The sequence below is a fragment of the Castanea sativa genome, chromosome 12, assembly GCF_040712315.1.
Source record: "Castanea sativa cultivar Marrone di Chiusa Pesio chromosome 12, ASM4071231v1".
NCBI lineage: Eukaryota > Viridiplantae > Streptophyta > Magnoliopsida > Fagales > Fagaceae > Castanea > Castanea sativa.
In genome coordinates this window covers 5,709,263-5,736,281 of record NC_134024.1, presented here as the reverse complement: position 1 = coordinate 5,736,281, position 27,019 = coordinate 5,709,263, and the positions used below count along the sequence as shown (strand labels likewise).

At 32.6% G+C, this 27,019-nt stretch overlaps 2 protein-coding genes and 1 pseudogene across 2 annotated transcripts; all 3 read right to left on the bottom strand.

Annotated features, from left to right (window-relative positions):
* Nucleotides 1–1,016: 1,016 nt before the first annotated feature.
* Nucleotides 1,017–6,626, bottom strand: LOC142621185 (uncharacterized). Its single transcript, XM_075794504.1, has 7 exons — nucleotides 6,419–6,626; nucleotides 5,058–5,335; nucleotides 3,566–3,835; nucleotides 3,201–3,452; nucleotides 2,676–3,029; nucleotides 2,303–2,602; nucleotides 1,017–2,096 (listed from the first exon to the last, which is right to left on the bottom strand). Exons 1-6 carry the CDS (start codon nucleotides 6,579–6,581, stop codon nucleotides 2,303–2,305), a joined length of 1,617 nt encoding a protein of 538 aa, XP_075650619.1. The 5' UTR covers nucleotides 6,582–6,626; the 3' UTR covers nucleotides 1,017–2,096.
* Nucleotides 6,627–9,349: 2,723 nt separating this feature from the next.
* On the bottom strand, nucleotides 9,350–10,238 carry LOC142620071 (uncharacterized). Its single transcript, XM_075793506.1, has 2 exons — nucleotides 9,854–10,238; nucleotides 9,350–9,495 (listed from the first exon to the last, which is right to left on the bottom strand). The coding sequence occupies exons 1-2, from the start codon at nucleotides 10,236–10,238 to the stop codon at nucleotides 9,350–9,352; spliced, it is 531 nt and encodes a 176-aa protein (XP_075649621.1).
* A 10,355-nt stretch (nucleotides 10,239–20,593) lies between these two features.
* LOC142620070 (uncharacterized) lies at nucleotides 20,594–26,781 on the bottom strand (annotated as a pseudogene).
* Nucleotides 26,782–27,019: the final 238 nt, after the last annotated feature.

The following is a 27,019-nucleotide window of genomic DNA, read 5'->3' as shown; positions in this document are numbered from 1 at the left end:
CTGAGTTATTGTGATTCAAGGGAGGTTGGTTTCATATTTTTGAAAATAAGAGGTAAGTGGTGTTTACTAATTTTGGAGGGTTTTCTCAAAATAGTGTTGATTATTAAACTATTCTATATCAAAGAAATATGTTGATATTCTATATATAAATTGATGTTTTATAAATGTTTGGTGTGCACATTGACTGTTCGTTTTATGAAAAACTTGTGGGACAACCTAAATTTATTTAAACTTGTATGTGTGAATATAACTTTATATTTTGAGAAATATGAATGGATTATTTTTGTGAGCATATTGAATAGGTTTTGAAAACCTATGGCAAGTTGTGATTAAAAACTCAGTATTGTATTTAGTTCTTAGCAAGGGACAATCATACTGTAGTTAGTCCTTAGCAAGGGACGGTCCCAGAAAAGGCGACAATGCACATTTAATAGCTCCTTAGTAAGGGAGTATACTATTGAAGATCCAAAAAGCAAGCCACAGAAAAGATCCACTCCAAAAAAATATTATGACAACAGAAAAGCAAGAATAATAGGTTTTGAAAGTCAAAAAAGATCATCCTAATTACATAAAAATGTCTAGCATAACTTACAAATTCTGAAGATGCATTAGCCAAACTTTAGGACACCTTAAACTTATGTAAGGAGATTTATCAAATATTCCGAAACAATATTGTGTGTTCCAAATGTAAAACTACCATCACTGCAAGCAACCTATCTTTGAAGCTTAAATATGCACTTAGAATAATAGCAACATTAATAATAGAACATTGAAATTCAGCAACAGTTAAAGCTTTACCGGCAGAAATTCTTGTATTTAACTTGAGTAATTGAATTAATTAATCGGAGTCAATTTATTTTAACCCAACAGTCTTGTTAAAACACACAGAAGCATCTTAAAAACAACCACATTCCAGTGAACAAATTTTAACCATCCCAAACATTAAAGATGATAACACTAACAAAAATCATCGGTTGACTTAAAGGGTATATAACATTACACGTTTACAGGAAGTAGAAAATTATCAGTACAACTAAACATAATTCACACTGCATACGAACTTAACAACAATGAAGCCTTGCTTCCAATTTCGTAGTTGTCAAATCCTCATACTAATTCCAAATGATAGCTTAATTCATTACATACATATAGAATTCGTTCACATCACCAGCAACTGAGGACGCATTACAAGTGCTCATCAACATTATACACAGAAGTGACGATACAGTAATCTACCATAGTTGTTTGTCTCTGTAATGGAGTTTGTCCGAAGGTTGTTAAAATCTTGATCGAGATCTTGAATCTCACAATTCTACTATTTTTAAACGTCAATGATTTAAACCACAATTAGAGTCTTCTAAGAATAGGGGATTTTAAAAAATCCCAACCCAGATTGTGGGGGGAGAGTAACAATCCAGGTTCCAATGACTGTAAGTCAGGAAGCCATAGGCCTTTGAATGTAAAAGACCATAGGTCTGTGGTTTGAAAAAGAGTAGAAGACTATTAATGCTGTTTGACTTGGAAAAGACTATAAGTCCAAGTCTGTTTGAGTCAACAAAGAGTGAATCTCTTCAAAAGAGACTTTGGAGAATCTTTGCGAATGTAACTGGGAAGAGGAAGAGCTCCCATTTTCAGCAAAATCCCCATAATTTTAGTGGAACGTACCAACACATACTAGACTTCAGAGAATATTAATAAATCTTTGAGTTTTAGCTTTGTCTTCAAAGAATATTTAAACTTTGTTTTGAACCTTTTAAGAAACAGTATTCTTTCGGCTTCAAAAAACAGAGAATATTCTTTTGAACTTTACAGCTTTGTTTTCAAAGAGTATTAAAAATTCTTTTTTTTTTCTTTCTAAGGAAAAACTTTTTTTTTCTTGTAAGTTCTTTCCTAGAAAGATTAATAATTCTTCTGATTTTAGCCTTGTCTTTAATATTACTAATTATTTATCTATCTAAATCATTGACGTTTTTTTAGTTGTAGAATTTTATGATCTTCAATCCTTTGATCAGATCCGAAGACCCTCACACAGATGATGAAACCTTTGGCTTGATGATCTCTTCAAACCTCACCAAACCTTGATACTCTTGCTCGGACTGTTGTACATAAAAACAATGCAAGGTTAGTTTTCGAAAGACACAAATAAACCACTTTGAACAAGTTAAAATGTACCCACAAAGGAGTATAACAAGTCTTGAGGTGCAGATTGACACAAATTAAAATATCCTAGAAAAACTTGCCACAATAAAACTTGCAACAATAAAACTTGCAACAATAAAACATCTTGAGAGTTTTGACGTACCTATGCATTGGCACCTGACCCACTGCATGACCCGTTGTCGATAAAAGAGGCCATGTTTTTCAGGGTCTCATCATCAACAGCAAGATTATTTTGACTCAAAGATGTGTTACGAAAGTACTCATCTAGATTATAAATTGAATCCCACGACTTAGAAATAATGGGATCTGGCTCATTCGTGCCATATTGGTTATAGGTGCAAGAAGAATATAACCCTCCTTGCAATTGTGAGTGAAATGGGGATAGTATGTTGCCAAGTAGTGGCTTTGGAGAGGCGGAGAACATATTCGAGCGTGCCTTCACCTGCAAATCAACCTGATGTTAGAAACATAAATAAATAAGATACGTACTAAACCAGTTAACTAGCCTTTCTCACCTTATCAAATGTAACTACTTCCACTTGATTTCTATCAACATAAGTGTTGTAACCATCGTTCTTGTACTCAATGGGTGTTTTAGTGTTTGATGTTATTCCATCATAATTTTTCGCAGGAGAAAATTGAAAACTAGTGGGATAATTCTCAGCTTCACAACCTAATTCTGGAGGCACTGAAGCTAGTGCTAGCATAGACTCTGCTTCTTTAAGAGGAGCTTCGGCTATGGTACGAGAAGAAACAACAAGTGTAACGGGGCTTGAATTTGATGGAGAGAAAGAGTTGCACTCTGATTGCCCTGGTGGACAGATATAGCCTGTTTCAATGGCTTCCCAGATATCCAGATCCTGGTCAACCTGATGGAAGAAAAATGGATAACCAAGTATATGATTAGTTATCTGCACTTCTAATTCCCCAAATAATAATAACAATGACAAGTATTGAGGTGCAAATTAACACGACTTAAAATATTCTGGAAAAATTTGCAAGATCAAATAATAAACAACATCTTGAGAGTTTTCACTTACCTGTCCATTGGCATCTAACCCACCACATGACCCATTGTTTTTCAGGGTCTCATTGTCAACAAGAAGATTATTTTGACTGCAAGATGTGTTATGAAAGCACTCATCTTGATTATTAAGAGGATTGATAAGAGTTGAATCCTCAGAGATATTGGGAGTCAAAACGTCAGAAGCGATGGGGGATAAACTTGATGGAGTGTCCCCTGGAGACGGGACATTGAACATATTCAAAAATTCTGCCACATTAAAAACATCCTGATGGAAGAAACATAAGTGCACAAGATAAGTACTTGATTAATTTAAAATACTTCTCAATTCCAAAAATAAAAACATAGAAAGTGTCTTATGATGAACAAAGTTTCTATCACCTCGGTATATGTCAATTCTGCAACTTGATATTTTGCAATATCTGCATTATGATAGTTGTTGTTGTTGTTGTTACTCTGAACAGGTACTCTAACCTCAGACATCATTTCATCAGAAATTTCACAATAACAAGATTGAATACTTGTTTGAAGAGTTTCAACTTGCACTTCTGATGCTGGAGATAAAGGAGCCAGTGCTAGCTTGGACTTCGCAGATCTACCTTTTTTACTCTTTTCTTCATTATTGAATAAGCGGCAGAAGACAAAGGCTTTCTGCATAAAGTTAAGCACCCAAGTGAATTGGGTGAACGTAACATCATTGCCTGATATAAACAACAAATTGAGTTTCTACAAAAATGCAAATAACAGTATGCAAATATGTGTCAGAAACGTTATAACTAACAATAATGAATAGAGGAGGTTGTCCTACAAAAACATTTGTTATATAATAGGTGTCAGTTGAAGGAAGCGCCTTCAGTAAAGCAAAAGCAAACTAACGATAAAGGAATCTACATAAATTTTGTTTTGAGTCCAATGAGGGTAATCCCACAGTGATTAAAAAAAAACTTGTGATTTAGGGCTAGTAGAAGCGCATTCACAAAACATACAAACAAACAAAGTCCTAGTCCCAAAATTTGGGGGTTGACAAGGTGTTCTTGCCAATAATGAATATAGAGTAGTAATGTACCCAACCAAAATCTACTATTAATTATATGAATTATAACCACTAACACAAACATAAACATAAAAAACCCAAATCCTTAATACATAAAGGTGTTCTAGCCATTCATTTTCTTGGCAAAGCATTGTGTTATGACTCTCACACACAATACAAAAGCTACACTAACACTCTATTAATAAGACTATCTCATTTTCTTACTTCTCCTTAGAATCATAACACACAACAAAGTGGAGTTTAGATTCACTTTGCTAATTGCTATAATATATATATATATATATATATATATATATATATATATATATATATATATATATATATATATTAAAAGAATTAGAGGAAAAGCTTTCCCTTTTTTTGGTGTGAAACCGACCAAAATAGGCTCAAAAAACTGACTTTCAGGGTTAAGGGGAAATGGCCCTTAGATTTAATTCCATTAGTAGAGGTTTGGCAAGTTATAATAGTAATTGTGTATTCTGAAGTTATAAGAGCTAGAATCATGAAAGCCAACAGCCTACCTTTTTAAAGTAAGGATAACTTGCTTAATTCACCAATTAAACATATCAAGAGATCATTAATTCAGCAAGAATGTTAACTCTCACTTAAAATCAACAAATTTAACAGCTTCCACAACCCTTTTTAATTGAATCAACCCTCTTTAAAGTTACCTCCAATGATTTTGAAGGCAAAACGATCTTAAATCAGCTCAAAAAATAAAAAGGCAAAATAAACAAAAGAAAAATTCTCTTGAGCAATCAAGAAAAACTTTCAGGTCAATATCACATCAATTAAACAAACTGAAAAGCAAAAGCCAACCTGACCAGGGTGTGTTCCATCGAACTCTTCCAGGGTTATGCGGTATTCATGCATCACCCACTTGGTCCCTTCTCCGTTAGGAGTACGCCCTCTATGGTAGACGAAAGTCTTTTTCATTTCAATCAAACTCCCTCTGTACCAGATTTCCCTGTCTTTACCAGTTGCTTTCCAGAACCCTTCCCTGGTTTTCCTGTTCTTCCGATTCCCATTCTGATGCTTCAGGCTCTGTGCGTGGAAGAAGAACCACTCTTGGTCCTTTGAATCTATCCCACATATATCTACATTCCAGGAAGCCAGACTCAACACAAAATTTTGACACTCAAAATGAGAAACTCACATAAGCATTTGTAAAAATTATTATTTGCTCAACAATGACATAATCATAAGGGCATACTAAACAAATGTGCTACTTTCAAAATTTATGTTGCGAGACCAAAAAGTCACAAAACAATGAAAGACAAATAAAAGTTCTTACAAAGAGTGACTCATAATTTTGTCATCAAAGTTAACAAAAAGGAAAAATAATGGCACTACTAAAACAGTTACCAAAATAATAGTACTACCAAACTCAACATAGCAAGTAAATATACTGAAAAACTAACAATGAAGTTACCAATGCAAGGTTTAAAATTTTTTTTTTTTTTTTTAAATCAAATGTTCATATTGAGTAAGTTCTAAATCATACTTACAACTCATACGAAAAAAAAAATCAATTTTCTTGTCACAATAATGAAAAAGAAAAACTACTAACCAAAATTCAACCATTTATTTTTTCTGGGTAAGTAAATCTGTAAGTGCATTATAGAAGGAAAAAACAACCATACAAGAGCAGAGGTACACAGCCCAAGAAGGCATCAGTCTTTATACAAAGACTAAACATAAGAAAACGCTAACTACATGAACCCAACCAGACTACACCAAGATCAGAAAACAATAAACAATACAATAATTTGATTTTCATTCTGAATTTTACAACTTGTTGACTTGTGCTAGTGTGAGTAATAGAACAAGAGTGACAGGTCCATGTAGATATGAGTGAGCAGAAAATGTCCAAAACTCACGCACACACCAACCTCTTGTGAAATTGGGTATGTCCTAGAATTATTCAAAAACAAAATACACACACGGTTAGGACTCCAATATAGATTCAGTTAGCTGCCATACCATATAATACCCTTAACTAGAAAAAAAAAATCTATAACATGCAACAATCTATAATAGAATTCCAACGTTAACAATTAACAAACTAATACAAGGAAAAAAAAAAAAAAAAGACAACATTTCCCTACGTTTGACAACAAAGTATAAAATATCCAAGAAATAGAAGTGGGTGTGTGATAATATAAATAAGAAGATTTTACGCTGTAAATCCCAGGGCTCATGGTTATAAAACTCTGTTTCGCGAACATGGCTAATATCTTTATCATTCCCAGTGATCTTCGGCTTCAGGAAGAGTTCGATGATCTCCTGGTCTGTCGGATAAAATCTGTACCCAGGTGGCAATTTCAACTTCAACTTCTTCATAGATCTAAGAAAGAAAACGAAAACTGAGAAAATTTAATGCTGTTGGTGTTGATCTTCTTTTTTTCATGGTAGGAACTCCTTGGTCTTCTTGTCTTTATAGTCCTCGTCGCTTATCAGTGAAGTTATTCCCACCAAACTTCAATAGCAAGTCTATACAGTAACCAAGTTCTTTTCTTTTTCTTTTTCTTTTTTGAGAAAGTATACAGCAACCAAGTTAAAATATAATTTTGAACTTGATTTGTGAATGTGATTTTAGATGCTTCATCTATCAATTCTTTTATAATAATAAGAATATATCCTCTAATCACTGTACAAAGTATAATTAGTCAGTTTGCAGTGGTAAGCGTCTTTTTTTTTTTGGGTTAAACAAAGAATAGATAATCTAGGAAGCACAAACACGGTACGGGCTACGACATGGTAACACAAACAATTTCTGAGAAATTATAACGTGAAACGGCTGGTACAATACGGGTACATTTCCTTAAATGAAGTGTCCGTGCTTTCTAATATATAATAAATTAGCTATTAATAAGTCTGTTACATGATAAGATAACAAAGTAGTTCTTATATTAGCAGGTGCATATCAGTACACTAGTTAACTTCTCAGAAGACATGCCTAATATGCATGTTGGGTATAACATGAAACAGGTTACTGCAATCAGTCAAAAGAGGTTCTATAAGAGCATTTGTAGAAGAATTAAGCATTAACTAAACAATAGCACTAAAGTCAAGTTCTACAATAAGATATGAAATGTTCAAGTTCTTTAGCCAATAGCAATCCATCATGTGGAGCCCAAATTTCAGTTGTGATATTGTTGGTGTTACTCATATGTCTTGTGAAACCTTTGTTCCATTGTCCATTAATAATCTTCAAGGAGCCCTCCCCCACCTGTAGGGGTGTCCAGACCGATGTACTAAGAAGTTCCAGCAAAAGATTTCTAGATTCCAGCAATATTTCCAGATTCAGACCACCTTTTCCAGAATCTGGCGAGTTTTTCCATATTCCAACCTCAAATTTCCAGATTCCGACTTCAAATTTTTATATTTTGGCAACAAATTTTCATATTTTGGCGACCTATCAAGTAGATCTAGTGATATTTCGTCCAAATCTAATAAAATCTCACCGAATCTAGCGAGATCTCACTAGATCCGGTGAGATGTCCACCGAATTTGACGTTTCTTCGCCTGAAATCAACTATTGTGGCAGAATTTTTCACCTTGGACGGTGCCGACCGAACCCACCGTGTTTCCGATGCAAAACCGACCGCACCAATCCGACTCCCTCGTCGGTCGGCGGCGGGTCAGAATTTCTTCAACCCGATTCTATCGGGTCGATCTCGAGTTGGGCATAAACCCGACCCAGACCGACCCTTGGACACCCCTACTCACCTGCAATCTCAGGTTTTCTATACACGTCTTTGTACTACTATTTTGCCCATTATTCTATTTTCACAAACTTATTCGTTGTATGGCTTTAAACAAAACATATTAGTTATGTAGCCTCATTTGGAATTTAAGTCCTTAAGAGTTGAGTTCTAAAGGGTAACTCGAGTCTTAGTTCTATGGACAAAAAAAACCTGAGTTGATTTTTTTTTTTTTTATTGAAGTCCACAATAGAACTCAACTTTTAGAAAGTCAAGTTCTTCACGTTGGAACTCAACTCTCAGGTACTCGAGTTTCAAATAAGGCTATAATATCTATTTTTTGAGGTCATTAACAAATAAGTTTGTGAAAACATAATAATGGCACACAAAAAAACGTCTTTGTAAATACAGGAGGAGCAAAACGTTAGCCCACCCATATGTGTTGCTTTTAAAAATTAAAATAAATAAAGAAATACTAAGAGGGTGTTTGATACAGTAGTTTCAGATGAAATTTTTTGTAATTTTTGAAATACGTGTGGGTGAAATAGTGTGTGAAAATGTGTGTAATGTTGTTTAAAATGTAAAAATATGAGTTTGAGATGGGAAAATAAACGGGCTCTAAATCTAGTATAAACAAATTTTATTAGAAAAAACTTACAAATTAATATTGTAAAAATATTGATGATGCATAAAAAGAAATAAAAATATTAGGAATTAGACATTGGAAAAGCTCTTGTTTTCCGTAATGGATTTCAAGAGAAGAGAAAATTAGCCCAATTTTGAGAAATGTGGGGTTGTTTGGTAGTGTATTTTAAACAATAGTTTTCAGTATTTAAACAACATTACACGTATTTTCACAAACTTTTTCACCCACATGTATTTCCAAAAAATACAAACAACGTTACTAGAATAACATTGTCAAACGGGCCCAGTCTTCTTCTTTTGTTTTTGTTTTTGTTAAACAAGCACATAATATTAACTAGAAATAACCATTCTGCTACGAAAACGCTCAGCTTTAGCAAAAGGTAGCATACTTTCCACCATAGGTGGTAAATCATACAAAAAGTGGAAATTAGTTCTTTGCGTAGCGCCCAATCAAGCTAAGCTGTTAGCACATCTATTAACTTTCCTATAAGCACGTGACACTTTGTGATGAAGGTCCTTGTCAAGTTCCTACAATTAGTTAGGATTGTTCCAACATAAGATTTTTAAGGACAAGTTAGAAAGCATATAAACAAGCATATCAACATCCACTTCTGCATTAATGTTGTTAAAATCCAGATGCATAGCTAGGGATAGGCCATCTTTAAGGGCCATTGCTCAGCCATAATAACAGAAGTTATCCCAAGAAGGACCCCACCACCACCAGCCAACTTAGAATTCCCACACACTGACCCATCAGTATTAAGCTTCACCCAGATTGGGAGGGGGCTTAGTCCATTTCACCTGCACCTGGGTTCTATTTGGTTTGATGGACTCATCAGGAACAATAGCATATAATTCGGTTTCTTTTTTGATGCAATGGGAATAAGTACCAGGATCAGTTCTACCTGTTTGGAACACAAACTTGTTCCTTTAAAGCAGTGGCGGAGCCAGGAATTTAGGTCAGGGGGGGCAAGATTAAAAGACAAGATTGGAAGTAAAAAATTAATCTAAAAAAATTAATCAATATTAATAACAAAATAAGTAAACAACTATATGATAATGTAATTGTCATACAAAATCTAACATAAAATGTAAACTTTAATTTATTTTTTCACACCTAGCTTATTTTACTCAATTGCCCTCGACGATTTTTCATATTTTGAAACCGCTGCATAATTTCTTCACACTCAATAGTCTTGAATATATTTTTCTCAATATATGTGACTAAGCAATCATTCATCCACTGATCTCCTATTCGATTACGCAATCGATTTTTAATTATGTTCATTGCTGAAAAAGCTCTTTCAACAGTAGCTGTTGCAACTGGTAAGATCAATGCCAAAGTCACTAATGAGTAAACCAATGGATATGAAACATTCTTTTTCATTTCTACCATCTTTTCAGTAAGCTGTCCAATTCCTTTAAGTGCTGAAAACTCTTCAGAGGACCGCATGTAATGGATGTATGTCTCAAGTTGGTTATCCAAGGAAGAAACTTGAACTGTTGAAAAATCACTTGGATAAAACTGAGCAAGCCGAATTAATTTCTCCTTGTTGAATGCTGAAAATAAGTTATCTGGGTTCAAACATGCAACACAAAGTAATAATTCAGAATTTTCAAAACGACTATTGAGTTCCTGAAGTTGCATATCTATAACAGTATAAAAAAGCTCCACTTGATAATGATGTGAATTTTTCATGTTTTGAGCTTTTCGTCGTGGCCGAGGTTGATAAAAATCATCCATATCAGGAACATCAATATTATTTTTTGCACAAAATGCAGAAACCTCCTCTAGCAAAGAGTTCCTCTATGATTAAGAATAATCAAATGAGGAGATCATTATAAATACAAATAGTTTAAACATATAATTTGAATTATAAATTTATGGTTAAGAATAGTCAAATTAAGAGATCCATCTAAATATAAACAGTTTAAACATATAATTTGATTCTTTAAAAAAATAAATAAATAAATAAATCAAAGCAAAAGTATTAAGAGTATGCATACCTATAAATATTTGAATGTAACTTAAAAACCCAACTTGAATGCTTTTAAAAACTGCACAGCAACTCTGAGATCCAAATAAAGAAACTGGATTGAAAAGAAATTTTTTCGTTGTGATGGGAGGCGTGCCTTGTTTGCATTATATATACTTTTTTTTTTCAGAGTTCTACTGACTTCTAATCCGGGTAGGTGTAGCAAAGTTGTTATAGAGATCATTAGAATTGTACTACTTCTAGGGGTAGAAGTCTACTACTACTAGGAAAGTAGGAAAGGTTTTATCACTTCTATCAAAAAAAAAAAAAAAAAAAACTCAATTAAGTCACGTTACTTTTCGTTTCTAGATTTTAAGTCACGTTACTTTTCCTTTCTAGCTTTTAAGTCACGTTACTTTTCCTTTTTACCTTTTTTTTTTTTTTCTTTTTTGTAGGGGGGTTGGGGGGCAAATATGGTATTTCCTAGTCAAAACAATTGAAATTTCAGGGGGGCACCTGCCCCCCTCACCCCCCCTCCCTCCGCCCCTGCTTTAAAGCCAAATCAATCACAAAGCTTGTGGAAACAAAATCTTCCAGGGGATATGCAGATGCTTGTCTAACAAGGTTGATACTACTCAATCACTCATCAGTAAAGCTATTCCCATCTATAACTTGTCTAACAAGGTAATATAACTTGTCTAAAAAGGTTGATAAAGTAACCAAGTGAAATTTATAATTTTGGACTTGATTTTTTCATGAGATTCTAGATTCTTTATCTATCAATTGTTTCTTACCATCACTATACAAGAACAATTCATGTGGTAGACATTTTTGGTTTTCTATACGCACAGGACATGAAACTAGGATTTCAAGTTAGGGAGTCAAGGTATAAGAAAAAAAAATCATAAAGCTCCAAATAAGTATCCATTTAATACTACGAATTATGAACAAAAACACAAAACAGAATCATTATTTATTAATACATTACAATTCATTCATCTCCCAACAAAGATAATGACACAAACTAAATAAGAATTACATTTTTTTTTTCACAAAAGTACTAATTGCTGTCACTAAGTAAAGAAAAATACAAAAATATAAGTGACATGCATGATGCATTAATTATAAATTCCATTCTTCTTAATTTAGGAAAATTTTTGAATACTTCAGGAATACTATAAATGCGTACTCCAGAGTACTCACATGAATTGTGGGTCCCACCATAAATTTAATTAGTAGGACCCACAATTATGTGAGAAAGGGGAGTATGTATTTATGGTACTCCGGGAATACTCAATAATTACCTCTTAATTTATAGATTTATTAGTTTTCAATTAATTAATTTATACCATTATGAGTTAGCAATGTAGGCGAGTGTGAAAATTTTTATTTGGTTAAATTTGTGTAACATTTTTATTTTATTATGTCTTTATCCCTATCTAAAAAATAGTTAGAATACACTATAAATCACTCAAGCACGTGGTCTACACTCACTCACTCTATCACTCTAAGTCTCTATTACATAACTTAACTACTTTTATAGCTTATTCTAAGTACTCTGTCTCCAAAACACAAAGTCATAGAATTTTTTTTTTGGTCAATATCTCAAAGATAAAATGGGCTGATCTGTGGATCTGTGGGTATCAACTTTTTTGATTAATTTTTGTAAAGTTTTTATTAAATTTTGTGGGATGATGATTTGTGATTGTTTGGGCTTATACATGGTTTTTTTTAGTTTGATTTGTGATGCTATTCGTGCTAGAATTTGGTTAAGGGCCAAGATTTTGGAGGGAGGGGGTGCCAAATTCTATTTTCTTGAACCCAAAGCCCAAATATACATAGAGTTTTTATTAAATTTTGAGTGTGCATGGGACAAGAGTCAAGGTTCAAGTTTTTAAGAGGGAATTTTACACACTCATACACATATATTAGGCTAGGGTAAAATTTATATCTTGTATCCAAAAAAAAAAAAAAAAAGGTGTTAACTTTAGGAGTAATAACAACTCATCAACACCATACGTGTTTGCATTTTTTTAAAATACTAAAACTACTAAAAAAAAAATTTAATTATAAATTTTACCAATTGATAAGATCACAAAAATATAATTGGTATCACTTAATCAATATAATAAATAAATATTTAAATTATTTTTTATGTTAGATTTTTTTTAAAGTTTTTTTTTTTTGTGATAGAAGATATCTATTTTGTATTTTTATGAGAAGATGATAAAAGATATCTCAATCTATAAGGTTTATATAATAAAACTTAGGCTAAATTGCAAACTTCACCCTTAAATTTTGGGTATTTGGATTTTACACCCTTGAAATTTCAGGGTATTTAAATTTTATATCTTAAAGTTTCAGAATTTGGATTTACCCCCTTAAAGTAATGGGGTAGTTTGGATTTTACACTCTGGAATTTCATAATTTGGATTTTACTCCCTAAAGTTTTTGGGTGTTTGGATTTTTCACATCGTTTTTGTAACCTAAAAGATTTAAATAATTAAAAATGGCATGACTTAATAAAAATGACGTGACATCATTTTATTACATGAACTAATCTCGCATAGCAAGTTTTGTGGCACTTAACGGAAAATATGGATGGAAGGGCTACTTATGCAAACAAAATAGAATTTTATGGGATAAAATCTAAATTCTGAAACTTTAAGGTATAAAGTCCAAATTATAAAACTTCAGGGTGTTAAATCCAAACATCCCGATTTTCAGGGGGTAAAATTCAAATTCTGAAATTTCTAGATGTAAAATTCAAACACTCCTAAATTTTGGGGATGTAGTTTTCAATTTAGCCTAAAACTTTTTCTAGTTTCATTATTATTTTAAAAAAAAAAATTGGCTAAATACACCATATACATATTACAACACACCAACTTGCAAGGTTCAACGTGCAAACGCTTGCTAAAAGTTTTGGACTTGTATAGTATCATTAAGAAATCCTGAATTAATTTTTAAAATGTTGAAAGAAATCTTGAATCAATTCACATTTATTTATGTGAATTTTAAGGAATTTTAACTTCTGGAGCAAATAGACACTTTATCACTTTGAGTTTTGATTTTTTAAGGTAAACAACTGCTTATTTGTTGAAAAATAAAAGTGTGATGGTTTTGAAAAAGTTCTTAGAATTTCTTAAAGAAATTGAAAATCAATTCAATAGATAAATTAGAAGATATAGAACTGATAGATGCCAAGAGTATGAATTTATTAGATTAAACTCATTTGTTAAATCTTAGGAATTATCGATAAAGCTACTCAACCATACTCACATACTTCTAATGGAGTGCATGAGAGAAAAAATAGCTCTAATTGAGCTAACATATGTTATATTACTAGAATTAGGCATCTCGTAAACCTTTTGGTATAAACAATATTAACTGCTTGTCAAGTTTTAAATAAGGCTCCATGTAAGAAAACTAACTTCACACCTTTTGAGTTGTGGAATAAGCAAAAGTTAAATTTAAGAAATTTAATAGTGTGCAGTTTTCTTGCTTATATAAGGCTTACAGATTTTACATTAAAAATAATATAATTTTAGAATCAAGTGATGTGATTTTTCATGATGAAAAAATTCCATTTAAATTGAAAATTAGTGGGGGTGAAGAAGTTCAAGAAAAAATTTTATCACAGTGTCAATCTTCTATTTTTCCTTTACAAACACAAGAAAAATTTGAATTAGAACCTGTAAGAAGTAAAAGAACTAAAGTAGAGAGATTCTAGATCATATTATAATGTTTCCATATTAGGGAAAACCCTCCAAATCAAAAAGAAGTTTAGCATCATTTAACAATGTATTTTGGAAAAAAAGTTGTGAACAATGAGACAATTAATTCATTAAATCTATCTATATATATATATATATATATATTATTTATTATTTATTCCTATTTTTTTTACAAAATATATTAATAGATTATTGACATTATATATTCATCTTTGTCGGTTTTAACATCTATATATATATTTCTTTTTTATTTCCAATTTTCCTATAACTTTTTTTACCTTCACTTATTTTTTAAATATTTACACTTTCTTCAACCTTTTTTCTTCTCTTACCTTTTCATCTCTCCACTAACCTCTACTTTAATATTGATATTCATTTTTCCCTTCATCTTCCTTTATTTGTCTCTTCTTACCCATTCTCTCTTATTATAAATTGTCACTCTTTTCCATTCTTTGCATAGTTCTCTCTCACAAAAGGGTTTTTTTTTTCTCTCTCTCTCTCAATGTTTTAGTGGATTTATATTTTTTATTGCATCTCCACTTTAGGTTGATAAATTTTTGTGTTTGTAAGAACTCTAATTTAAGTTGATACAATTTAGTTTTGTGTTTTAAGAAGTTATTATTATTATTATTTTTCTCTTTGATTGTTAAATTTTATCTAATTACATTATAAAAAATTAAAGATAGTAGATAAAAATAAAATAGTATTCCATTACATAGCATAATTTGGGTAATTTAGTGTTTATTGTTATATCTTTTAATTTTTCCTATTTTTTCTTCTCTTCTATTTTACTCAATATTGAAATTCAACCACATCCTCCTTATCATTATATTCTCTCTCTCTTTTTGTTTTAAAAAATAAAAAAATGTAATATTTTACTTAAATTCAAATAAAAGAAAATTGTGCTCATCAAATTGTACTCATTTTTTTTAACATTTACACTCTCTCCAACCTTTCTCCTTCTCTTTACCTTTTCATCTCCCCAAACATTCTACCTTGATATCACTCTTCCTCTTTCCTTTTATCTTCCATTATTTCGTTTCTTTTTATTATCATCCTTTTAGTATAAATTTGTCATTTACTCTTCCATTCTTTACATAATTTTCTCTAAAAAAAAAGTGGTTATTACCCACTCTTTCTCCCTCAATTTTTTGGTGGATTTTTATTTTTATTTTTCTTGTATCTCTATTTTAGCTTGATAAAGTTTTGTATTCTTTAGAACTCTATTTTGGTTGATGAGATTTAGTTTTGTATTTTAAGTTTTTTTTTTATGACTTTGATTGTTAAATATTATCATATTGCATTATAAATAATTAAAAATAGTATATAAGAATGTATTATTATTATTATATTACATAGAATTATTTGGATAAGTTATTGTTTATTTTTATGTATTTTATTTTTATTTTTTTTCTCGTATCATTTTATTTAACATTTAAATTCAGCCACATCCCTCATATATATCATTAAATTATTTATATTTCCACTCTTTTTTATTTTAAAAATTCAAAATATAATATTTTTCCTAAATTAAATAAATAAAATTTTCCACATAAAGTGGAGTAATGCTAGGGAAACACTCATTCTCTCACCCAATGCATCAAAGGAAGAATGAAATACAAAACAAATCAAGTTAGAAACACTAAATTTAAAATAAAATAAAATAAAATAAAAAACTAATAATGCATATTTAATGTCATAGAATCATCATCAAATTTTGGAAAATGATAGGTTGCCAATGGAGAGAGAGAGAGAGAGAGAGAGAGATGGTATAGAAAAAAAAACAATACAAAGTAATAAATAGTAGATAATGAAAAAAGAAACTAAACATCAATTAGTAATCGTTGATTGGAAAATAAAGAGGTTTTAAGGAGAAGTAAAAAAATAAAATAGGGATTACCGTGTAAAGAACATTAAAAACTTTACAGTTTAGTAGCATAAACCGTTAAATTCGCTTAAAAAACTAAATCAATAATCAAAGATTAAATATAATCATAGTACTAAATTTAAATTTAAAACTCATCAAACTCTAACTATGGAAACCATATTAATCATAACTAAAAAAGAGATGTTCTTTGATAGTAGTAGAAATTACATAAGAAATAAAGTTAGAAAATTTAAAAATCCATTTTTTGACATTTCATTTAACCTTATTTATAATATATATATATATATATATATATATATATATATATATATATATATATATATATATATATAATTTTAATACACTATTACTTTTGAAAATCTAATGAACAATGCTACCTCTCATTTATCTTCTTTGTTATGCAAATCATCAGTTATTAAATATATGATAATGGTAAGAAGCATTACAAATGAGATTATTAAAAAATATATATAAAATTAATTAGCCACTATATTATGGAGTAGTAGTCTATAATTTTACATATCCAAAAAAAGTGGAATGTATAGAGTTTTTTTAAAGTTATGTGTAAAGATTCACTATATGTGTGTGTGTGTGTGTGTGTGTGTGTGTGTGTGTGTGTGTGTGTAAAGGTATATTATTTAAGGTTTTTATTAACTTAAAAACTAATGAAAAACCAATGGTTAATAACTAAAATTATAGTATTAATAAAATATTTAATGAGACCATCCTAAAAAAATTATCACACGCAATGCATGGGTATGCGACTAGTATATTTAAAAGCTAAAACGTAGCACTTATTGTTTTTACACTTTTGTTGAACTACATCAGCGTCGACGTCATTATCTTTTTTATTTTGAATTTTCTTATAATTTTTTAACATTACTCATTCACTCATTTTTTTTAATATTTATACTTTCTCAAACCTTTCTCCCTCTCTTACCTTTTCATCTCTCCACTACCCTCTACCTTAATTTCACTCTTACTCTTTCACATTATCTTCTATTTTGTCTCTTCATATTATCACTCTCTTATTATAAATTTTTCATTTTCTCTTCCATTCTATGCATAGTTTCCTCTCACAAAAAAGTTCTCTCTCTCTCTCTCTCTCTCTCTCTCTCTCTCTCTCTCTCTCAATTTTTTGGTAGATTTTTTTTTTGGTTAATTTCTGAGCCTTTATGATTATTTAGTGTAATTTTTGGTCCAATTTACAAATGGTTTGATAATTTATGCTTGATAATAGCTTAAAATGATAATTTCAATCTTTTTTGTTTGTTGCAACATGGTGTCTCCAATGCAAAACTAGTGAATATTAAAATTTCAGGTTCATGGGGGCTCAAGCGGTATTGGTACATTTGCAATTTGGATAGCTAAATACTATGGAGCAAGTGTTTGTTATTGCAGGTCCAATATGACTTTTCTTCTAAAGAATAAGTTTGGTTTCCAAGTATTCATATAGTTTTAGATTGTGATTGACAAGGAGTGATGAAAAATTAGCTGTTTGCAAGGATCTTGGGGCTGATGTGTGCATCAATTACAAGACAAAGGACTTTGTTAAAAGGGTGAAGGAATAAACAAGTGGAAAATGTATTTTCTTTAATATCAAAACCTTAGTTTTCCTCAATGTTTGTAGAGATTGATTTTTTTTGTTATTCCTTTTGCAATGATTATTAGGTGATAAACAAAAGAACAACTAACTAAATGTTTAATGGTAGGAGTTGATATTATTCTGGATCATATTGGAGCATCCTACTTAAAATTCAATAGAGATTGATGTTTTTCGTTATTCTTTTTGCGATGATTTATTTGGTGATATAAAAGAACAACTAACTAAATATTCAATGGTAGGAGTTTATGATATTCTGGACCAAATCAAAGCATCCAACTTAATGCAAAACCTTGAGAGCTTAAATTTTGATGGGAGGCTTTTTATTATTGGAACTACAAGTGGCTTTGTTACAATATTTCTATCATGATCATTCAACCATGATCATGACAAAAATATATTGATATATGGGTAGTAAAACATGACATCTAAAAGGTAGCTCTTTGTATTGGAATGTACGATCAATGTAAACTGAGTTGTAAACAATGTTTTTATTTCTTTTTCTTTTCCTTCCTTTTGCAAATTAATATTTTCCCAATTATCACTCCATCACATAATAATTAAAAAAACTCCATCAAACCTAATTCGTGAACATCAATAATTCATCTCTCTCTCTCTCTCTCTCTCAACTTCTCATTTATTACTCCATCAAGCCAAATCTATTGCCATTTTCTATTCAACCGCCATCTCTTTCTCTTGCTCTCAATTAACATTTCTTAACTTTTCAACTTTCCATTTATTATTCCATCAAACTCAATTTGATAATAATTCAAACTCCCTTCAACTCTATGACTCTCCTTCTCCCTAATCAAGCAGCTACGAAAACCTTTTATTCAAAACAAGAAAAAAGAAAAGAAAGTTGCTTCTAAGTCCAACCTTTCGAAGCAAGCCACGGAAAAGATCCACTCCAAAACAATATTATGAAAAAAGAAAAGCAAGAATAATAGGTTTTGAAAGTCAAAAGAGAACATCCTAAGTACATAAAAATGTCTAGCATAACTAACAAATTCTGAATATGCATTAACAAACTTTAGGACACCTTAAACTTATGTAAGAAGATTTATCAAATATTCTGAAACAATATTGTGTGTTTCAAATGTAAAACTACCTTCACTGCAAGCAACCCATCTTTGAAGCTTGAATATGCACTTAGAATAATAGCAACATTAATAATAGAACATTGAAATTCAGCAACCATTATTGCCTGTTTGGAAGTTTAGAGAGGGAGGAGAGTAGAGGGGAGTAGAGGGGAGGGGAGTAGTGGGAAGGAGAGTAGAGGAGAATGATTACCCTCCACCTTGTTTGGATGTTTTTATAATTAGTAAGGGGAAAGGGAGTAATTAGCTCTTCCCCTTGTTTTTAACATTGTAATTTTATAAATATAATAAGGGTAAATTAGGTAATTTACTTTATCAATAATTTATATGTGCTCTACTCTCCCTCCAAATCTCTTCAATTTGGGGGAATTAAAAATGAGGGGATTGGAGGTAGTTGAAACCTCTTCAAACCCCTCCAAACCCCTCCCCCTCCTTCCTTAAAAAACTCCCAAACAAGGTAATTAAATTACTCCCCTTCCCTCTACTCTACTCCCCCTCCTTTTTTAAACATCCAAACAGGCCATTAAAGCTTTACCTGCAGAAATTCTTGTATTTAACTTGGGTAACTGAATTAATTAATGGGAGTCAATCTATTTTAACCCAACATTCTTGTCAAAACACACAGAAGATGATAACACATTCCAGCAAACAAATTTTAACCATCCCAAACATTAAAGATGATAACAATAACGAAAATCATTGGTTGACTTAAAGAGTACATAACATTACATGTTTACAGAAAGTAGACAATTATCAGTACAACTGAATGTAATTCACACTGCATATAGCTTTAACAACAATGAAGCCTTGCTTCCAATTTCGTAGTTGCCAAATCCTCATACTAATTCCAAACGATAGCTTAATTCATTACATACATATAGAATTCGTTCACATCACCAGCAACTGAGGACGCATTACCAGTGCTCATCAACATTATACACAGAAGTGACGATACAATAATCTACCATAGTTGTTTGTCTTTGTAATGGAGTCTGTCCGGAGGTTATTAAAATCTTGATCAGGATCTTGAATCTCACAATTCTACTATTCTAAAACGTCAATGACTTAAACCACAATTAGAGTCTTCTAAGAATAGGGGATTCTAAAAAATCCCAACCTAGATTGTGGGGGGAGAGTAACAATCCAAGTTCCAATGACTGTAAGTCAGGAAGGCATAGGCCTTTGAATGTAAAAGACCATAGGTCGGTGGTTTGAAAAAGAGTAGAAGACTAATAACTCTATTTGACTTGGAAAAGGCTATAAGACGAAGTCTGTTTGAGTCGAAAAAGAGTGAATCTCTTCAAAAGAGACTTCAGAGAATGTTTGCGAATGTAACTAGGAAGAGGAAAAGCTCCCATTTTTGGCAAAATCTCCAGAATATTGGTGGAACGTACCAATACATACTAGACTTCAGAGAATATTAATAAATCTTTGAGTTTTAGCTTTGTCTTCAAAGAATATTTAAACTTTGTTTTGAACCTTTTAAGAAACAGTAGCTTTGTTTTCAAAGAGCACTAAAAATTCTTTTTTTCTTTCTAAGGAAAAACTATTTTTTCTTGTAAGTTCTTTCCTAGAAAGATTAATAATTCTTCTAATTTAGCCTTGTCTTTAATATTACTAATTATGTATCTATCTAAATCATTGACGTTTTGAAGTTGTAGAATTTTATGATCTTCAATCCTATGATCAAATCCGAAAACCCTCACACAGATGATGAATCCTTTGGCTTGATGATCTCTCTTCAAACCTCACCAAACCTTGATACTCTTGCTCGGACTGTTGTACATAAAAACAATGCAATGTTAGTTTTCGAAAGACACAAATAAACCACTTTGAACAAGTAAAAATGTACCCACAAAGGAGTATAACAAGTCTTGAGGTGCAAATTAACACAAATTAAATTATCCTGGAAAAACTTGCCACAATAAAACTTGCAACAATAAAACATCTTGAGAGTTTTTACGTACCTGTGCATTGGCACCTGACCCACTACATGACCCATTGTCCATAAAAGAGGCCATGTTTTTCAGGGTCTCATCATCAATAGCAAGATTATTTTGACTCAAAGATGCGTTACGAAAGTACTCCCACGACTTAAAAATAATGGGATCTGGCTCATTTGTGCCATATTGGTTATACACCCCCCAATGACAATCATTGGCAGAAGGGTGATAGTTGTAAGAAGAATATAACTCTCCTTGCACTTCTGAGTGAAATGGGAATAACATGTTGCCAAGTAGTGGCTCTGGAGAGACGGAGAACATATTCGTACGTGCCTCCACCTGCAAATCAACCTAATGTTAGAAACATAAATAAAAAAGATAGGTACTAAACCAGTTAACTAGCCTTTCTCACCTTATCAGATGTGACTACTTCCACCTGATTTCTATCAACATAAGTCTTGTAACCATCGTTCTTGTACTCAATGGGTGTTTTAGTGTTTGATGTTATTCCATCATAATTTGTCGCAGGAGAAAATCGAAAACTAGTGGGATAATTCTCAGCTTCACAGCCTAATTCTGGAGGCACTGAAGCTGGTGCTAGCATAGACTCTGCTTCTTTAAGAGGAGCTTCGGCTATGGTACGAGAAGAAACAACAGCTGTAACAAGGGTTGAATTTGATGGAGAGAAACAGTTGCACTCTGATTGCCCTGGTGGACAGATACAGCCTATTTTAAAGGCTTCCCAGATATCCAGGTCAACCTAATGGATGAAAAATGAATAACCAAGTATATGATTAGTTATCTGCACTTCTAATTCCCCAAATAATAATAACAATGACAAGTATTGAGGTGCAAATTAACACGACTTAAAATATTCTGGAAAATTTTGCAAGATCAAATAATAAACAACATCTTGAGAGTTTTCACTTACCTGTTCATAGGCATCTAACCCACCGCATGACCCATTGTTTTTCAGGGTCTCATTGCCAACATCTTGATTATTAAGAGTTGAATCCTCAGAGATATTGGGAATCAAAACGTCAGGAGCGATGGGGTATAAACTTGATGGAGTGTCTCCTAGAAATGGGACATTGGACACATTCAAAAATTCTGCCACATTAAAATAATCCTGAGGGAAGAAACATAAGTGCACAAGATAAGTACTTGATTAATTTATAATACTTCTCAATTCCAAAAATAAAAACATAGAAAGTGTCTTATGACGAACAAAGCTCTTACCACATCGGTATATGTCATTTCTGCAGCTTGATATTTTGCAATATCTGCATTATGATAGTTGGTGTTGTTGTTGTTACTCTGAACAGGTAATGTAACGTCAGACATCATTTCATCAGAAATTTCAGAATAACAAGATTGAATACTTGTTTGAAGAGTTTCAACTTGCACCTCTAATGTTGGAGATAAAGGAGCCACTGCTGGGTTGGACTTTGCAGATCCACCTTTTTTACTCTTTTCTTCATTATTGAATAAGCGGCAGAAGACAAAGGCTTTCTGCATAAAGTAAAGCACCCAAGTGAATTAGGTGAACGTAACATCATGGCGTGATATACACAACAAATTGAGTTTCCACAAAAATGCAAATAACATTATGCAAATGTCAGAAACGTTATAATTAACAATAATGAAATAGAGGAGGTTGTCCTATAGAGACATTTGTTAGAGGGTTGTGTTAACTGGCACCGTAAGGTGCCCGTTAACAACACAGTTATTGGCAGCTTTTTAACTTTTTGGGCAATTTTTGACAACTTTTGACAATTTTTTCTCTTTTGGTAATTTTTTTGACAACTTTTTTACTTTTTTAAGTAAAACACAGAAAAGAAAATGTTAACAAGCATAGTACGGTACTTGTTAACATTTCCCTTTGTTATATAATAGGAGTCAATTTAAGGAAGTTCCTTCAGTAAAGCAAAAGCAAACTAGTGATAAAGGAATCTACAAAAACAAAAACAAAAAAATTGAGTCCAGCAGTGAGGTAAATCCCAGTGATTAAAAAAATGTGATTTGGAGCTAATAGAAGCTCATTCACAAAACATACAAACAAACAAAGTCCTAGTTCCAAAAGTTGGGAGTTGACAAGGTGTTCTTGCCAATAATGAATATAGTGTAGAAATGTACCCAACCAAAATATACTATTAATTATATGAATTATAACCACAAACACAAACATAAACATAAAAAACCCAAATCCTTAATACATCAAGGTGTTCTAGCCATTAATTCACTTGGCAAAGCATTGTGTTATGATTCTCACCCACAACACAAAAGCTACACTAACACTAAAGACTATCTCATCTTCTTACTTCTCCTTAGAATCGTAACACACAACAAAGTGGAGTTTAGATACACTTTGCTATTTGCTATAAAAATATTTTAAAAGAAAAAGAATAAGAGGAAAAGCTTTCTTTTTTTGGTGTGAAACCGACCAAAATAAGCTCAAAAAACTGACTTTCAGGGTTGAGGGGAAATGGCCCTTAGATTTAATCCAATTAGTAGAGGTTTGGCAAGTTATAATAGCAATTGTGTATTCTGAAGTTATAAGAGCTAGAATCATAAAAGCCAACAGCCTACCTTTTTAAAGTAAGGATGACTCGCGTAATTCACCAATTAAACATATCAAGAGATCATTAATCCAGCAAGAATGTTAACTCTCACTTAAAATTAACAAATTTAACTGCTTCCACAACCCTTTTTAATTGAATCAACCCTCTTTAAAGTTACCTCCAATGATTTTGATGGCAAAACGATCTTAAACCAACACAAAAAATAAAAAGGCAAAATAAACAAAAGAAAAATTCTCTTGAGCAATCAAGAAAAACTTTCAGGTCAATATCACATCAATTAAACAAACTGAAAAGCAAAAGCCAACCTGACCAGGGTGTGTTCCATCGAACTCTTCCTGGGTTATGCGGTATTCATGCATCACCCACTTGGTCCCTTCTCCGTTAGGAGTGCGCCCTCTATGGTAGACGAAAGTCTTTTTCATTCCAATCAACCTCCCTCTGTACCAGATTTCCCTATCTTTACCAGTTGCTTTCCAGAACCCTTCCCTGGTTTTCCTGTTCTTCCGATTCCCATTCTGATGCTTCAGGCTCTGTGCGTTGAAGAAGCACCACTCTTGGTCCTTTGAATCTATCCCACATATATCTACATTCCAGGAAGCCAGACTCAACACAAAATTTTGACACTCAAAATGAGAAACTCACATAAGCATTTGTAAATATTATTATTTGCTCAACAATGAGATAATCATAAGGGCATACTAAACAAATGTGCTACTTTCAAAATTTATGTTGCGAGACCAAAAAGTCACAAAACAATGAAAGACAAATAAAAGTTCTTACGAAGAGTGACTCATAATTTTGTCATCAAAGTTAACAAAAAGGAAAAATAAAGGCACTACTAAGAATGCGTTTGGATAGGAGGGCTGCGTCCACGTCTGGCCAGTTTTTTTTTTTTTTTTTTTTTCTTCCATGCGCATGTGTTACTGTTCATTGGCCATGAACAGTGATTTTAGGCCAATGAACAGTACTTTTTGGGATGAACAGTAATTTTTACCCATTAAAAAATTATTTTTATACAGTGTTTTCAGTTTTCAGTTTTCAGCAATAAATTCTATCCAAACGGACTCTAAAACAGTTACCAAAATAATAGTACTACCAAACTCAACATAGCAAGTAAATATACTGAAAAACTAACAATGAAGTTACCAATGCAGATAGAACAAAAGTGACAGGTCCATGCAGATATGAGTGAGCAGAAAATGTCCAAAACTCACGCACACACCAACCTCTTGTGAAATTGGGTATGTCCTAGAATTATTCAAAAACAAAAGACACACACGGTAAGGACTCCGATATAGATTCAGTTGGCTGCCCTACTCTATAATACACTTAACCAGGAAAAAAAAATCTATAACATGCAACAATCTATAATAGAATTCCAACGTTAACAATTAACAAACTAATACAAGGAAAGAGAGAAAGAAAAAAAAGACTACAGTTTCCTACGTTTGACAACAAAGTATAAAATATCCAAGAAATAGAGGTGGGTGTGTGATAATATAAATAAGAAGATTACGCTGTAAATCCCAAGGCTCATGATCATAAAATTCAATTTCGGGAACATGGTTAATATCTTTATCATTCCGAGTGATCTTCGGCTTCAGGAAGAGTTCGATGATCTCCTCGTCCTTCGGATAAAATCTGTACCCAAGTGGCAATTTCAAACTCAACTTTTTTTTCATAACTATCTAAGAAAGAAACAAAAACTGAGAAAAATGGGTTTTTAGGTAACGTTGTTTGTATTTCTATCAAACGGGCTTTAATGCTGTTGGGGTTGGTCTTCTGTTTTTTCGTGGTAGGAACTCCTTGGTCTTCCTGTATTTATAGTCCTCGTCGCTTATCAGTGAGGTTATTCCCACCAAACTTCAATAGCAAGTCTATACAGTAACCAAGTTCTTTTTATTTTTTGAGAAAGTATACAGTAACCAAGTTAAAATATAATTTTGGACTTGATTTGTGAATGTGATTCTAGATTCTTCATCTATCAATTCTTTTAAAATAATTAGAATATATCCTCCGCTCACTGTACAAAGTATAATTAGTCAGTTGGCAGTGGTAAACGTTTTTTTTTTAATTTTTTTGGGTAAACAAAGGATATAACTTGTCTAACAAGGTAATATAACTTGTCTAAAAAGGTTGATGAAGAGTCCGTTTGGATAGAACTTATTTTGCTGAAACTGAAAACTGAAAATTGAAAACACTGTAGCAAAATAATTTTTAAATGTGTGAATAGTACTGTGGGACCCATTTTTAATGAAAAAGTTGCTGAAAAGTAAAATTTGTGAGACCCATGAACAGTGCATTTGTGCACTGCTCATGGCTGAAAAGTCAAACCTTGCGGCTGGGTTAAAAAAAAAAAAAAAAAAAAAAAAGCAAAACGCGGACGTGGACGCAGAAACTTGGATCCAAACGCCCTCGAAGTAACCAAGTGAAACTTATAATTTTGGACTTGGATTTTTCATGAGATTCGAGATTCTTTATCTATCAATTGTTTCTTACCATCGCTATACAAGAACAATTCATGTGATAGACGTTTTTGGTTTTCTATATACACAAGACACAGAACCAGGATTTCAAGTTAGGGCATCAAAGTGTAAGAAAAAAAATTCATAAAGCTCCAATAAGCATCCATTTAATACTAAGAAATTATAAACAAAAATACATAACAAAATCATTATTTCTTAATACATTACAATGCATTCATCTACCAACAAAGATAATGACACAAATCAAATAAGAATTACGTTTATTATTTCACAAAAGTACTAAAAAATTACGTTCATTCTTCTTAATTTAAGATTTATTAGTTTTCAATTAATTAATTTATAGCATTATGAGTTAGCAACGTAGGCTGCGTTTGTTTCGACGGTAAACGATTTCAGGAAATGGTTTTACGCATTTTCGGATGTTTGGCAGGTGCGGAAAATTTGGTCAAATGGAAAATAGCAAACATTTGACTGTAAAAAAGGGCCTCTGATCCGGAAATCCTTTTCCATTCGTATTTTACCTTCAATTGGATTCAGCCCTCATTTTCCCTCTCGCCTTCTCGCTGCCTCAAGTCAAGCTCCAGTCAAGCTCCACTCCCTGCCCCAAGCCGGTCCGAGCTTCACCCACCGTCCGACGAGCGCCGCCACTCTCCCACAGCTCCGGCCCACTGGACGAAACCTCACCCACACACCTCCGATCCCCACACAGCTCCGGCCCACTGGACAAACCCACACCCACACACCTCCGACCCACTTTACCAGCCCACCAACGGCGCGAGATCGCGCCATGACCCACCGCGAGATCGCGCCGTTGCACCCTGGCACTGCGATCTTGCGCAGTCGCACCCCAGCACCGATCGCGATAGCGCACCCCAGCATCGCGATCGCGCCGACGCACCCCAGCCCTCGCGATCGCGCCGACGCACCCCAGCCTTCGCGATTGCGCCGTCGCACCCCAGGATCCTTGATCGCGCTGCCTTCGCGATCCTTGATCGCGCCTCCTCCTTCGCGATCGCGCCGCTTCTCTCTCGGATTTTAGGATTTTTTTTTTTTTTGGGTTTTGTTTCTTTTGTGATTTTACTGAGAAATGATGATAAATATTTGATTGGAAGTTGAG

Bases quoted from the DNA above. Each gene is read 5' to 3' on its own strand.
- LOC142621185 (XM_075794504.1), bottom strand. From the start codon at position 6,581: ATGAAGAAGTTGAAGTTGAAATTGCCACCTGGGTACAGATTTTATCCG. The intron at 5,336-6,418 runs GTAAAATCTTCT...CCTGGAATGTAG, and splicing joins TGAGCCCTGGGATTTACAGC to ATATATGTGGGATAGATTCA. The intron at 2,603-2,675 runs GTGAGAAAGGCT...GTTGATTTGCAG, and splicing joins AAGTAGTTACATTTGATAAG to GTGAAGGCACGCTCGAATAT.
- LOC142620071 (XM_075793506.1), bottom strand. From the start codon at position 10,238: ATGCAACTTCAGGAACTCAATAGTCGTTTTGAAAATTCTGAATTATTA. The intron at 9,496-9,853 runs GTAATCGAATAG...TGTTCCAAACAG, and splicing joins CATAATTAAAAATCGATTGC to GTAGAACTGATCCTGGTACT.